This window comes from Girardinichthys multiradiatus, chromosome 17 (genome assembly GCF_021462225.1).
Source record: "Girardinichthys multiradiatus isolate DD_20200921_A chromosome 17, DD_fGirMul_XY1, whole genome shotgun sequence".
In the NCBI taxonomy this organism is placed as follows: Eukaryota; Metazoa; Chordata; class Actinopteri; order Cyprinodontiformes; family Goodeidae; genus Girardinichthys; species Girardinichthys multiradiatus.
The window spans coordinates 16,712,689-16,727,502 of NC_061809.1; the positions used below are offsets into that span (position 1 = coordinate 16,712,689).

The 14,814-nt window shown below is 42.5% G+C and overlaps 2 protein-coding genes across 6 annotated transcripts in view; one reads left to right on the top strand and one right to left on the bottom strand.

The window, feature by feature from the left end:
* The first annotated feature begins 7,336 nt into the window (after positions 1 to 7,336).
* LOC124883254 overlaps positions 7,337 to 14,814 on the top strand; it is a 40,897-nt gene continuing 33,419 nt past the window's right edge. For both annotated transcript variants that reach the window (XM_047390266.1, XM_047390265.1), the window contains exons 1-2: positions 7,337 to 9,760; positions 9,870 to 10,004. In XM_047390266.1, the coding sequence (XP_047246222.1) occupies positions 7,410 to 9,209 (1,800 nt within the window). In that variant the 5' untranslated portion in view covers positions 7,337 to 7,409 and the 3' untranslated portion in view covers positions 9,210 to 9,760; positions 9,870 to 10,004. The remainder of the gene's footprint in view (positions 9,761 to 9,869; positions 10,005 to 14,814) is intronic.
* The window catches only part of LOC124883256 (ninjurin-2-like), a 44,223-nt gene continuing 40,594 nt past the window's right edge, over positions 11,186 to 14,814 (bottom strand). Inside the window, exons 2-4 of one of the 4 annotated variants that reach the window (XM_047390269.1) lie at positions 14,496 to 14,632; positions 14,268 to 14,347; positions 11,186 to 11,531 (exon numbers count right to left, since the gene is read on the bottom strand). In XM_047390269.1, coding sequence (XP_047246225.1) covers positions 11,368 to 11,531; positions 14,268 to 14,347; positions 14,496 to 14,632 — 381 coding nt within the window. In that variant the 3' untranslated portion in view covers positions 11,186 to 11,367. Of the gene's footprint in view, positions 11,532 to 11,615; positions 14,085 to 14,267; positions 14,348 to 14,495; positions 14,633 to 14,814 lie in introns of those variants that run through there. The other 3 variants (XM_047390268.1, XM_047390267.1, XM_047390270.1) reach the window with 3 other exon arrangements.

Sequence of the window (14,814 nt, forward strand, 5' to 3'; positions counted from 1 at the left end):
GATAGACAGAAAATGTATGCTGCACCACTGTAAGAGGGTGTGAGATAGTTTCAGGAGAGGAAGTGAACGAGTCCCTCCCTGTCTGTTTATGTATGAAATCACAGTGGTGTTGTCTGCCCTGACCAGAACATGTTGGTTTAACAGAACCTGGCAGAAATGTTGCAGAGCCAGCAGAAACGCTAAGAGCTCCAGGTAGTTTATGTGGAGTTTGGATTGTACTGGTGTCCAAACCCCCTTCACGGCCATGCCATCGCACAACGCGCCCCACCCCCTCAGGGAGGCATCCGTGGATACCACCTTGCGAAAGGTTACTCTCCCTGTTGGTGAACCTCGGCACAACAGTCCTGGTTCCTGCCAGGGGCTGAGAGCCGTCATACAGGCAGTGGTTATCGTTAGCTTTCTGCTGCGGTGACGCCATGCACACAACCGGTGAGAGCGGGTCCACCGCTGGAACGGGCGCATCTTCAGTAGACCGAGTGGTACTACTGCAATCATAGATGCCATCATACCCATCAGTTGTAAGATGGTCTGGAAACGCAGTTTGTGTCCCAACTGAAACTGAGCTAGGCAGCGGTGAAACGCGGCCACTCTGTGGTCGGAAAGACGTGCCCTGCTTGTAAGGGAGCATATTTCCAGACCGAGAAATGAAAATTGCTGACTTGGGATCAGCGAGCTTTTCTGAGAGTTTACCAAAAATCCTAGGGCTTGAATGTGCGACAGAACCCGAGACAGCTGCACTGTCGCCTGTTCTCTGGAACTGGCTATTAAAGCCCAGTCGTCCAGATAAGTTAAAATGCAGACCCCTGTCTCTCTGAGAGGTGCTAGCGCTGCCTCTACACATTTTGTAAATGTGCGAGGCGCTAGAGACAGACCAAAAGGCAGTACGAGGTACTCGTACGCTTTGCCCTCGAAGGCGAATCTCAGAAACTGTCTGTGGTCCGGGTGTATTGCTACGTGAAAGTAAGCGTCTGTCAGGTCGATCGTGGCGAACCAATCGCCCGGGCTGATAGCACTCAGAAGCTGCTTGAGTGTTAACATCTTGAACTTGTATGTTCGGAGGTATTTGTTCAGAATTCTCAAGTTCAGGATTGGACGAAGCCCGCCCCTTTTTTTCGGAACAACAAAATAACGGCTGTACCAACCTCTGTTCATGTCCGACTCGGGAACCGCACGGATAGCTCCTTTTGCCAACAGTGTATTTATCTCCTCTCTCAGAACCTCTGCTGCTTGGGCCATTACTGCCGTGTTTACCACGCCAACAAAGTGGGGTGGTCTCCGGCGAAACTGTAAACGGTAACCCATAGCAACGATCCTCTCCACCCAAGGACGGAGTGCGCATGCGCGCCACATATGGAGACGTGCAGCCAGGCGACTGGCCTGCGGCACTGTTGGTGGAACGGTGCTGCCCTCTCCCGACGTGCGAGAGAGGTGCAGCCTCATTTGGCTGTTGCCTGCAGCTCTTTGATTTTGACTTTTTTTCATAGAAAAAACTGTCTTTATTGAAACATTTGGAGCATCCATACAAACATTTGGAACAACTGCAGTGCTCAGAAACACATTCAACGCACCCAAACTGGGGGCTTTTAGGCCAAATATATTTGTTGGGAAATTGTGCTTGGGAGACTGTGTGGGGGAAATGCAGCGCCTCTTGGGACTGGGATCCCGAACAACACCAGCAAAACCTCTTTTGGACGGCACCCGCCGACAACTGGCAAACATGTCTCCCTGCTCCCGAAACTCCTGAGTCACGAGTCCCACAGCTAGGAGGACTGTGTTTTCTTCTTTCGGGACGTCGAGTCCCTCTGGAGCCCCGGAGGAGGACCCCTGCTCCAGGCCGTCTTTCGGGGAGCTTGGCCGTGGTTTTGTGGCTGTGCCGTCTGAGGGTTCAAGCTCACGGGTCGCGTCATCCTCTTCGCTGGGGGTGGCGGTACAGCTGGCTTGCGAGTTCCCGAGCTGGATTTGGGTCTCACATCTCGCCTGGGGATGATACTGCGCAGTGCTTCGGTCTGCTTTTTCCTCTGCCCAAATTTCGCCTGTATGGCGTCGAGAGATTGTCCAAACAGCCCGTCGGCTACCAGCGGTTCATCCAGGTAGACATCCAAACCGATGTCCAGTACGTCCTCTTCTCCCTGAAGGGGTTCTAGCTGAAGCTGAGACCGAGCACCTGCATTATCGGCTAACCCATCAATATACTCCATATGGTCTGCCCAGCTGGAAGCGGGGACTTCGACCGAAAAGCCGTCCTCGTCAGAATCGGACGAAACTGGGTTTCCCGCCTCGGAGAGCAGTGGGTCTCGCCGTGAGACAGCAGCCTCTCCCAGCACCTTTTCGAGGAATTTAACCCGCCTCTCCAGGGTCGAGCGACAAAGCTGGCGACAGAACGCACATGCTTCGGGCTCCGCCAACGCTCTGCGAGCGTGAACGATCCCGAGACAGACGGGACAAGCCTCATGCTGGTCCTTCTCATGAAGCGAGAAGCCGCACCCCTGAGGACAGGGACGAATAGATGACTTCTGCTTCGCTTGTGTTGGCTTTGTGCTCATCCCGAACCACAAAGCCAGACCGAACTGCTTGAAATCAGCGCTTCGCGGGCTGACACGCTTACCAGCAGGCAGCAGTGACTAACTCCAACAAAAGCAGTTGAACTAATTCCAAGTAGCCTTTTGAAAAGAGACACAGAGCTAACCAGCAGCAGCTAGCTAGCCTGACTCAAAGAGGTGTTCTTAGCGAGATGAAGAGCGTAAAAACTGAGTAATGACGATGTGGACGGACAGGTATATAGTGCCAGCGGGGCCTGTCACCTGTCGTCATCACATCATTTGCCTAGGAAGCGTGATTAGAGGTGGCTTCAGCCAGGACACGCAGGACGTGATATCCCATTCTCATGTGTTGTACTGAGTGAATCGACTGAAAGGGAACTCGTCGCTGAATGCAAGCTAGTCCCATAGTAGACGAGCGCAACCCACAAGTCAGCCGAGAGAGACTACTCCTGTCAAGAATCATTGATACTTCATCACTGCTTTTCATATTGAACTCTGACTTGGTGAATCAAAAGGGTTCAGGTATTGTACTCAGTAAGGACTTTGCTGATAAAAGGATTAATTACCCGCTCACTAATTTAGCATTTTATGCTTTAAATGCAGTCGCAGTTTAATATTTTAAAGCTACAGTGTGTGCATTATTTATTATTTTAATTGTACGGGTTGTGTATCCTTCAGAGTAACTTATGGTATATCAGCAGTATTTACAGAGATATTTGGCATATATGTGGTTGCAACTTGTGTATCTACATGGTTTAAATGTCTGATCTGAGAGTTGTTTCGCAAACCATCTTAAAGTTAAATTAACACTTATGCAAATTTAACTCCAGACATTTCTACAAAGCGTAAACACATATTAAAGGAAAAAATGTTGCGTCCTGCTGAAGAACCCGACAATGTAGAGCAGCAAGAAGTGAGATCCAGCAATCGTGAAAGACGCATGACTGAAAAGGGCAAAGAAATGCACGAACAGGATGCAGAGAAAAATGAAAGAGCATTTAACAGAGCATATAATTCTTGGAAGGAGATAGCTAAAGAAATCAGAACAAAACTGAAGGCTTTCTGCTTACCTGAAAACTTAAACAGTGTCAGCCATGACATAAGGGACAAGCATGCAGTTGTACAACAACATTACGAGCCTATTCGCCGCAACCAAAACATGACCCCAGACATAGTCAAAAAAATGGATGCTTGTGCTGTGCTTACAACAGACATTTGTGAGATCATTGCAAAACGACAAGAAAACAGTGATCAGCCTTTTAATGATCGTCTTGAAAAGGAAAGGGTAAGGTTGATGCTAAACAAAAATGACTATAGCTCTGTGTTCGGTGATACAAAAACTGAATCATCGTTCCAAGATGGTTCAGTTGCACGTTCAAAGGCAGATTCTACAAGCAGTCGCGAGGCAGAAGCTGAATTCGCAGCCAAAATAGAACAAGCAAAGGCCACACAGGAAATACTTTCACAGCAAACTAAAGTCAACCAAATGGAGAATGAATGGAAATTTAAAGGAAAACGAGGCATTGGCAAAGTTAAAACAAGAAGAAGTGGAAACAAAGGCAAGGCTTGACCAGGAAAAAAATAAACTACAGCAGTTAAGGGCAGAAAGTGAAGTAAAAGTAGCAGCGGCACGCGTTAGAGCCTTAAGCTTGTTAAACAACCTTGAAAGCCATGATGTAGCATCCTGCCATAACTTTGAAACCACTTTAAAGGATCCTGTCAGAGAACGACAGTCCTCCTTAAATCCTCTGGCTGCGTCGTTTAAGCATCACCACACCAGTGCAGAACGAGAAGAACTTAGCTTAGCTGAAGCTCTCGCCAATTCCCTTACCCTAAACCGACTTCCTGCACCTGAGCCAGGTATCTTTAGTGGTGACCCCCTAAAGTTTGTTGACTGGAAAGTATCCTTTATGGCACTAATTGGCAACAAACCCTTACCTGTATGTGAGAAGATATTGTATCTAAAGAGTTATCTTGCAGGTGAAGCACGAAAGGCAGTAGAGGGATATTTTTATCAGAACACTGAACAGGCGTACCAGGGCATCTGGAGTGTTCTGAAAGACAGGTATGGCAGCCCATTTATTGTCCAAAGAGCCTTTAGAACCAAGCTTGCAAAATGGCCCAAGATACCTGCTAATGACCTCCTAGCACTGAGGGAGTTTGCAGACTTTCTCCAAGGTTGTGCAAAGGCTATTTCCCAAGTCAAAGGTCTGGATATCCTCAACGATTGTGAGGAAAATCACAAGCTTCTCTAAAAACTGCCTGATTGGATAACACAGAGATGGAGTCGCATTGTTGTGGAGGAGTTAGACAAACACCAGGAGTATCCCAGCTTTGCTCACTTCACGCAGTTCATACAAAAGGAAGCTAAAGTTGCATGTAACCCTGTTGCCTCATCGTTCCTCATGAGTGAAAAAACAGAGGAGAGACACATTAAAAGAGCTAAAGCACTTAGCACAACTGTCCAGAAAAAGTCTCCCTTACCTATAGCGGTCATTCCTAAACCTAAACCCCCTTGTTTGTTTTGCAAGGATGAATCACATGGCATAACCAAGTGTTCCACCTTTGCAGCAAAACCCATTGATGAAAGGAAAGTTTTCATTCGTGAAAATTACCTCTGCTTTGGATGTTTGAGAAAAGGTCATGTATCTAAAGAATGCAAAGAACGTCACTCCTGCAGTGAGTGCGGTCGACGTCACCCTACCTGTCTGCACACACACAGAGCAAAGGAACCAGAAAAAAGGAGAACTGAGGACTTTAGTTCCCCAGCTGAGAGTGCAAACAAGGAAGAGCATAAAGTCATGACCCATCTACTCACAAGAAAGACATCTGCCACATCCAGCATCGTACCAGTTTTTGTGTCAGCTGCATCTGAACCAAAGAAAGAAATACTCACATATGCCCTGCTCGACACCCAGAGTGACTCTTCCTTTATTTTAGGAGATTTAGCGTCAGAGTTGAATGTGGATAATCAACCAGTGCAGTTAAAGCTTAGCACAATGACCTCTGCTGAGACAGTTGTGGCAAGTAAACTTGCTAGCAACCTGCAGTGCGCAGCTTCAACTCTGACACCCATGTCAAATAAAGCAAGCCTACTCTCGTGACTTTATCCCAGTTGACAAGTCCCATATTCCGACTAGAGAAACTGCACTTCAGTGGCCACACCTTAAAAGTATAGCCAACCAGTTACAGCCACTACAAGATTGTGAAGTGGGGTTGCTAATCGGGTATGACTGTCCATCAGCACTAGCTCCCCTAGAAGTTGTTACAGGGCAACTGACCGAGCCATTTGCACAAAGAACCATACTCGGTTGGAGCATCATTGGGTTTGGCAATCCGCACTTAGACAAAGGGGGAAATCAGAGTTATGTGCACCAAATAATAGTTAAAGAAATGCCCACTCCCTCAGCTGCTGATGTGTTAAAGGTCTTAGAGTTAGACTTCAATGAGAGAAACTATGAAGATAAGTACGTATCTCAGGATGATGTTTATTTTTTACAGCTCCTCAGTGACACAATAAAGCAAAGAGACGATCGACACTACCAGATGCCCCTTCCCTTCAAGGATAATAAGTCACCAGCCCTTCCCAACAATAAGAGGCTAGCTACGGTTCGACTGCAACACCTAAAGAAAAAGCTAAAGGCTGACAAACAGTATCATGAGCATTACAGTGCCTTTATGAGAGACATTATCAGCAGTGGTGATGCAGAACTAGCCCCTCCTGTGACTGATGAGATTGCATGGTACATACCACATCATGGGGTGTACCACCCCAAAAAGCCAACAAAGTTAAGAGTTGTCTTTGATTGTTCTGCCAAGTTTCTCGGTGTCTCACTGAACGATACTCTTCTTAAAGGACCTGATATGATTAACTCATTGGTGGGAGTGCTCTGTCGTTTCAGAAGGGAGAATGTGGCTATCACCTGTGACATCGAAAGAATGTTCCATCAGTTCTTCGTTTGCCCCGAGATGCGTAACTACTTACGATTTCTATGGTGGCCGGATGGACAATTAGACACAGAGCCCAAAGAGTACAGGATGGCTGTACATTTGTTTGGTGCTGGATCTTCTCCTGGATGTGCTAATTTTGGCCTTAAGTACTTAGCCCAACAGCACAGATCTGACTACCCGAAGGCCTCAGACTTTGTGGAAAGGAGCTTTTACGTAGATGATGGGCTGATAAGTGTCCCATCAGTCAAAGAGGCTCAAGAGCTCATCACTGAAACACAAGCCCTTTGCAAACGTGGAGGTTTACGTCTGCACAAGTTCAATTCCAACCAAAGTGATGCTTTGTCTCATCTTGCACCCTCAGAAAGAGCCACTACGACAGAGTCACTCAACCTCAAACCTGATACTATATATGAAGGTCATGTGCTTGGAATCCAGTGGTCAATCAAAAATGACACTTTCAATTTCAATGTAAAGACAAAGAACCAGCCTCCTACTCGTCGGGGCATACTATCAGTGATTTCATCCTTGTATGACCCACTAGGGTTTGTAGCTCCTTTCACTTTAAGTGGCAAAAGTATAGTACAGGAGCTCTGCCGTAGAGGGACCGGATGGGATGATCCCATCCCTGACAATCTGTGCTCAAGGTGGGAGGACTGGAAAAATGGTTTGGAAAAGCTCAAATCAGTTGTCGTACCCAGATGTTACCATCCACCAGAACTAAAGAACATTGTTAAAGTGGAACTGCATCACTTCTCTGATGCCAGTAACATTGGCTACAGGGCATGCTCCTACATTAGGTTCAAAAGCGATGACAACAAATTACACTGTAGTCTGGTTATGGCTAAAGCTAGAGTCGCACCTACCAAAGTTACAAGCATCCCGCGACTGGAACTATCAGCTGCAGTCATCTCCGCTAAAATGAGTGTCATGCTAAAATCAGAACTCGAGATGAACATTGATGAGGAGTTCTTTTGGACAGACTCCCAGGTAGTCTTGGCATATATCAACAATGAAGCACGAAGATTCCACGTCTTTGTTGCAAATCGTGTACAGCTGATTAGGGAAACAACAGATACCAAACAGTGGCACTACATTGACACAGCTCAGAATCCGGCGGAGCATGCCTCTAGAGGCCTTCGTGAATCAGAGATCATGACAACATGCTGGTTGTCTGGCCCAAAGTTTCTTTGGGAACAAGAGATTTCCTATTCAGCTACCCCATCAGCTGAGCTGCTGGTAGGAGATCCAGAAGTTAAATCAGTCAAAATCTTGACAACTCAAACAAGCGAACAAGACATCATCCTCAGTCGATTCGAAAGGTTTTCTAGCTGGTCAATGCTCCTTAAAGTGGTTGCAAGAATAAAAAGACTGACAAAGAAAACCAAATATGGCAATGTTGTAACAGCGGATGAACGCAAAGGAGCTGCTGACATAGTACTAAAACTCCTGCAGCAGCAAGCCTTTCCTCAAGAGCTGAGAGTGTTGAAGGCAAAGGGTAGCCTCCCAAGCTCCAGTTCCCTCTTTCAACTGGATCCCATTGTGGATCAGGGACTTCTTCGGGTTGGTGGAAGACTAAAAAAATCAACACTCTGCCATGGATTTAAACACCCTATTATTCTCCCAAAGGACCATCACATCACAATGCTGATCTTGTCTCACTTTCATTCAAAGATTTGCCATCAAGGCAGAAGCCAGACGCTCATGGAAATCAGAGCAAATGGGTTTTGGGTGATTGGTGGGAGCAAGGACGTCGCAAAGCTAATAGGCAGATGCGTGCAGTGTCGAAAGCTTCGGCAGCCTACAGAAGAACAACGCATGGCTGAGCTACCAAAGGAACGAGTTGAAGTCTCAGATTCTTTCATTTACTGTGGGATGGACTGTTTTGGGCCATTCATAATCAAGCAAGGCCGCAAAGAGCAAAAAAGGTATGGACTCCTCTTTACCTGCCTCTCTTCACGCGCAGTCCACATTGAAATGTTAGAGAACCACTCCACAGACTCTTTCATCAATGCGCTCAGATGCTTTATCAGCTTAAGAGGAGCTATCTGTAAGGTGTACTGTGATCAAGGTACAAATTTCATCAGGGCTAAAAATGAGCTGAAGGAGGCTCTTAATGAATGTGACACAAATGCCCTGGAGGCGTTCTTTGCAGATAAGCAGTGCGAATTCGTATTTAATGCCCCGTCTGCTAGCCATGCTGGAGGGGTTTGGGAACGACCGATTCGAACCATTCGCAACGTTCTCAACGCCACCATTGTTCAATCACAAGGAAGGCTAGACAATGCTTCTCTGAGAAAACTGTTTTATGAAGCAATGTCTATAATCAACAGCCGACCACTAAGCATTGTTGGAATTAATGACCCTAAATCACCTGAACCTCTAACTCCAAATCACCTCATCTTAATGAAATCAAAAGTTGCACTGCCTCCCCCTGGAAAGTTTATGAAGGAGGACTTGTATGCAAGAAAGAGATGGCGCAGAGTGCAATATCTAGCTGAACAATTTTGGAGTAGGTGGAAAGTGGAGTACCTTCTAAACATATCTACAAGACAAAAATGGCACCTGCCCCGTCGGAATCTCGAGACCAATGACATTGTCATTGTAAAGGATGAAATGCTTCCCAGAAGTCAGTGGCAGCTGGGTCGAGTTGTTGAAGCGCCACAAGAAGATAATGGTTTGGTGGCAGAGTTAAGCTTCAAGTTGGTGATGGAACTCTAACAAAGAGGCAGGGTACAACACACAAACCTCACATAATTGAGCGACCTGTTCAAAAACTTGTAGTTCTTTTAGAAAGTAACAAACTGACATTGTTTATTACTCTCACATCGGATGTTCTATTCCTGAAAATTAATGTGTGACGTTAACTGCATTTGGTTTGTTCGCTACTTCACAAATTGTGCATGAATCAGTGTTAACGAGTTCTCATCAAGCACGATTTGGTGGGAGTGTAAATGCCCATTCTATGTTTATAAGCTGATTCTATGTTGTTACCAGTAATGTCCAGCAGAGGATGCTGTAGCCTAGTTCGTAACGAGCTGTGACTTTAAAAAACCGGAAAGGAAGAAGGTAAAAAAGTTTTGCTAGTCTCCTGTCAGTCAGTACTTGAGGCTGAATTATCCTGCAGACTAGAGGAAGAGGAGGATGTGCTTCATCTTTGTGACTCTGAACTAGTAGGGCACGTTCGTCAGAAAACACCTCAAGGCTTCATAGCGGCACAACACGAACTTTACCAGCATAAACATTTTGCATCCCTTGGACAGCGGAGCGAGGTACATGTTTAAAGTTGTATTACTTTGTGAAGTCTGCACTTATGTAATGTATCTATGTTTTGTGTCAAACAAAAGCACCTAAGCAGATGTATTTTCTTTTTCTTTTTAGTTTTCACGGTGTATTTTGGTACATTCCAACTTGGTTTCGGATGAAGTAAATGTGACTACTGCACCCGTCGAAGCTCTCCGTGTGTTTTTGGTTCTGAGGGATTGCTACACTTACTTTGCCAATCATCATGCAAAGGTACTAGTAATTTTCATGAATGTAAACAGCTGTTTAATTATTTACCTTCACTGATTTGAAATCTCCTAATGGCTGATTATGTCAACATAACTCTGTACTATAAAACATAAGGATATTTTTTTGTTGGCATATATAGACAGCAGACATTATGTTTGTTATTATATTATCAAGGTTTCTATATATGTCAGAGCATGTCTGATCTCCTAGCTGCATATTGCAACCAGCAATACAAAACTATCTTCATAAACCTGATCTAAACAAATAAGACGAGGTTGATTTTACCTATTTGGTTGTCTCTGATTGATTTAAGTTTTACTTTAGTCACACAGTCTTAATTATCTGGAATCATTTTGCAATGCAACATCTGCACCTTTTTCTTTAAAACCTGCCTTTGACCAAACATGTTTCCTTTTACTGGCAGCATCAATGTTGCCTAACTGGTGTGGTGACTCCATTCATACACGAATTTAGAATGCCTGTTAACAACAAAGTTCGAAACTAGCCCATAGCATCCATACATTGTGTCCTTTAGGTCACCTTTTACCTCTTTTTGATGTGATTTGCAAAATAACACAATTTCCAGTGGACCCAATAAAATAATATATATTATAGTTATTCATGATCATGAAAAATCTGTCCTTTAGCAACTCAGAGATGGCTTTCTGTCTGATTGGTCTAAGCAAAGAGACCAGATCATGGAAGACGTTTAAGGCTTTAATTATTAATGATTATACATAACATGCATCATCAAATCACATCAAATCAAATTTGCAGGGTGTACTCTAATTAGAGCATGGAAATATAAATGGATTTTTGATGCTTTTGTATGAATAGAAATGTTTAAATCAGATGGATAATTTAAAGGAATTGCAAAGCTTTTTCTGAAGATTTGACATTACCCCATATTTTCTTTGACTGTGGTTCTGGTGCTTGTTTGCACCAGTTGACTCCTATAAAATATTAGAAATTATGACGTTAAATCAAATGAACATAACTCTGAGCGACCTCTGCTAGTACATAATATTTCTTGGAGTCCTTATTTCTGTGCAGAAGACTATAGTTAGAGTATAGAAATCTAGTCTAAAATTACCCAGTGTCAAAGTTTATATACAGGACATCCCTAGGCTGCTAAAAATCTGCAAGCAGGTGACCCTTTGTGTAAAACACAGAGAAAAAGAATGTTCTGGCACATATTTATTAAAGACATAAGTTAATACCAGCTATTATAAAACTATGGGACATAGTTTTCATCAAGAATAATAATAATCGGAGCAATACTCAGGACGATTGTTAATGCAAAGTTACACAGTAAAGTTACCTATATGCAAAAAAGTCATAAACTGCTGCAAAGCTGACGTGTGTATCAATGAATGCGCATCATTAGCCATGGGAAGTATCCGGTCCGCTGCATGCCAAAAGTACTGATGAAGCAGTTGAGGACTGTGGTGATGAAGACTATGATGGTTGTTACATTATTCAGGTAGTCCAGACGCCTTTGCAGAGTGGAGTTGTTCAGATCCCGACGGCCTGTGTCACACAAAAGCACAAGTACACAACAAAACAAAAGGCTGTATCACGTTCTCCCTCTTATATCAATAATAATGACAATTCTTAAAGAAAAAAAAGTCCCTTTATTTCATCATCCTCACATGCATGGATACTTCTGTACATTAATTCTGTATTTTTTTTTTTTTTGTGGTAAAAACTAAATAAACACAACCCATTGTTTTTTTCCAAATCACTTGATTTATTCAGGTTGCTAGAGGGTAAAATTTACAGATATTTACCCTGATACTTAACCTCAGACGATTTTTTTTTTTTATTGTCAGTCAATTTTTTAATTAAGTACAAATACAATATATTGAGTAAAGATATCTACCAAAATTTAGGCAACATTTGTATAAAAGTCAGATAAATATGAAAATCATTCACATTTCTTCCATATTAGCGCAGCAAATGACAGTGAATGTAATAACAGCAAGTAAAAGTGATAATGTTTTAGTTGGATTATTTCTTTAGTCCCTTTACAAAACTTGAAAAATGACTAGGAATTGAATTGTCCATGTATTCTTCTGAACTTTGTTAAAATCCTCTGATTACGGTGTTAATATAAAAAACTTGCAAGAGTTTTCCTTGACAGTTGAACTGTGTCTGTGTATATGTATGCATATCTATTGCTGTTGCGGTCTTGTATGTGTCAAAAGTGGAGTCGAGCCAGCAGCCAGCGGAAGAAACCCGTCCTCTTGGATCCGAAGAAGCTTATGAAGAAGTTGATCACCGTGGTGACGAAGATGACACCTGTAGTGACGTTGTTCAGGTAGTCGAGCCGCTTCTGATTGGTCACCACGTTCAGGTCCCTGCGGGCTACAACGTACACACACACACACCCAGACACCACGAATAATTTCCCACATTACCACCAAACACACACACACATACAGTTGATGCCTACATTCTCACTATTACTCTTTCCAGGCATTCATACAATCCAGTCATACACCCCTCCAGCCTCTGTGTTGTCTAAGTGATATTTTCGACAGAATGGACTCTATAGACTACTTCTGAAAGCAATATCTTGGTGTAAATAGGCTCAAACTTACTTTTAGTTGAAAACGATAAATGAATCATATTCCAATATGTAACATTTTATTACATTTATCTATTAGGAATAAACTGCATTTACAGAAAAAAACAGCATTTCTTTGTAAAATTGTTTAAAGGCTGAGATTTATATGAGAGCAGCTTTCATATCTATTTGTAAAATATTTGGCAAAAGCTACAAGCATAGAAAGTCTGACGACTAGTCACTGAACTTTAAGTTTTAAATATTGGTGAGCTTCTTTATACTAGTACTTTACTTAAACAAAATACTTAAAACTGTTAACTAGTGACCCAATCTCTATCTCTCTAAAAGTCATTATTTTTAAAATTAAGGTTAGCTCTATGCTAAGCAAATCAGCTACTGGTTGTGATAATAAATAAAATAAATAAATGTTACTTTGTTAAAAATACAGCTAAAGGTAATGGCAAGTTAGCAAAGCTAAAAACAATTTGTTTTGCTCTATGCTACGCAAATCAGCTAATTATTTTAGTGATACATCATAGACTGTATAAAGTGACATACTGTATAAAATCCGTGAGTTTCATTTAAGCAAAACATTTTTAAATAAATGTTGCCTTTTATTTCTTTTTTTAAATATGTGGCTAATGCCAACTGTAAATTAGCTGGTAGCGTCTTTTCACTTCTATAAACTGATGAGGAATAACGGGGTAAGCTGAGGCTCTGTTTTTCTAAAGTGATAAGCTAATTAGCTACTGGTTGCAGCGACATACTAGATGTGTAAAATACAAGCTACAATTTAAACCTAATTATTTGCATTAATTAGTGAGAGCCTGCATCTTTTGGGTTGTTAGGGGCTTTTGCTACATTTTTCATTGGAAGTTTAAGTATGATATTATGTCTATTAATCAACATACATATGGTATGTCAGTTAAGTCATAAGATAAAGCGTTGAAACAGCCACCGCAGAAGACAGCTGCGTTGTGTGCCGAACGCAGCTTTGACGATGTTTATAAGGAGGGTAAGAAAGATGATGCCAGTGACCAGATTGTTCAGGAAGTTCAACCATCGTCGGCAGGAGGGGAGGAGTGTCAGCTCAAAACGAGCTGTGCAGACACACACATTCCCATTTACACATATCAATAACACACACACAACACATAGACACGGATGACCATAACACAAGCACGCAGACAACAAAATGGAGACAGACACACAACTAGTTGGTCCATTGGCCCAGTCCATTCATACTTGATGAAATAAAAAAGTGTGTTATTCAGTGAGTAGAACAGAAAGTTATAGTATTTTGTGTGTCCACAGTCTGGTCAGATGTGTTAAATAAAATGATTTGCAAAAGACAGAAAGTCAGAAGTGCATCCTAGCAAAGAGGCCGGTGCGTTCCATTCCAAGAACAGAAATAAAAATGTTGGTGATGAAGATGAGAAGTATAACAGCAGTTGTTTTGTTGTTCAAGCTGTCCAGGCACTTCTGGTTGGCCTCTTCATTTAAATCCCGTCGGGCTGCAACACACATTGATCAACGCACACAAAAAATAACAACAAAATGCAAGAAAAAAACAAACAAACACTTTGTACCAAGATGTGTTAAAAAGCTAATGTGTCAATGGATTAATGTGTTAGTATGGTTAAGAAAACAAATAAAATAAAGAGATCGGAAATTAAGGTCAAATTTCTAATGCTCACCAATTATGATAATCAGGACTCCGGCCACTATCTGAAGAGCCAGGGAGAAGGAAATGAGCGTCAGCACAGCAGCATAGTACCTGAGAATGAAATTTTGATAAATATTATATACAAATATTTGGCAAATGCACTATTGATGCGACAATGAATGTAATTTTGGAAGAATAAGTCCCTATTTTCATAAAAAACATCTAAAATGAAATGTTTAGCAAGTTTTCGGCAGCATACCTATATCCTGCCCCTTGTTCAATGACAGTCTTCATGTGTGTGATATTAGCCAGGAACAGAGCGATGTCCAGCATGCCTTCAGCTGCTGTCTTCTTGGTAGCATACAGGTTCATGTTCAAGTTAGAGGTGGAACCTCCCTGAAACAAAACCAAGTGAATGAGTAATTAATTACTAAAGCAAAAATGAAACATTATTGGCTCTCTGTTCCATAAAGTCCTTGAAGTATGATGGGAATTTTCATATCAACAGAGAACACTTTGTGTTGCATCCAAATATCCTTTGAAAGTTTGAGTTTATAAAAGCATTTTCTACAATTGCT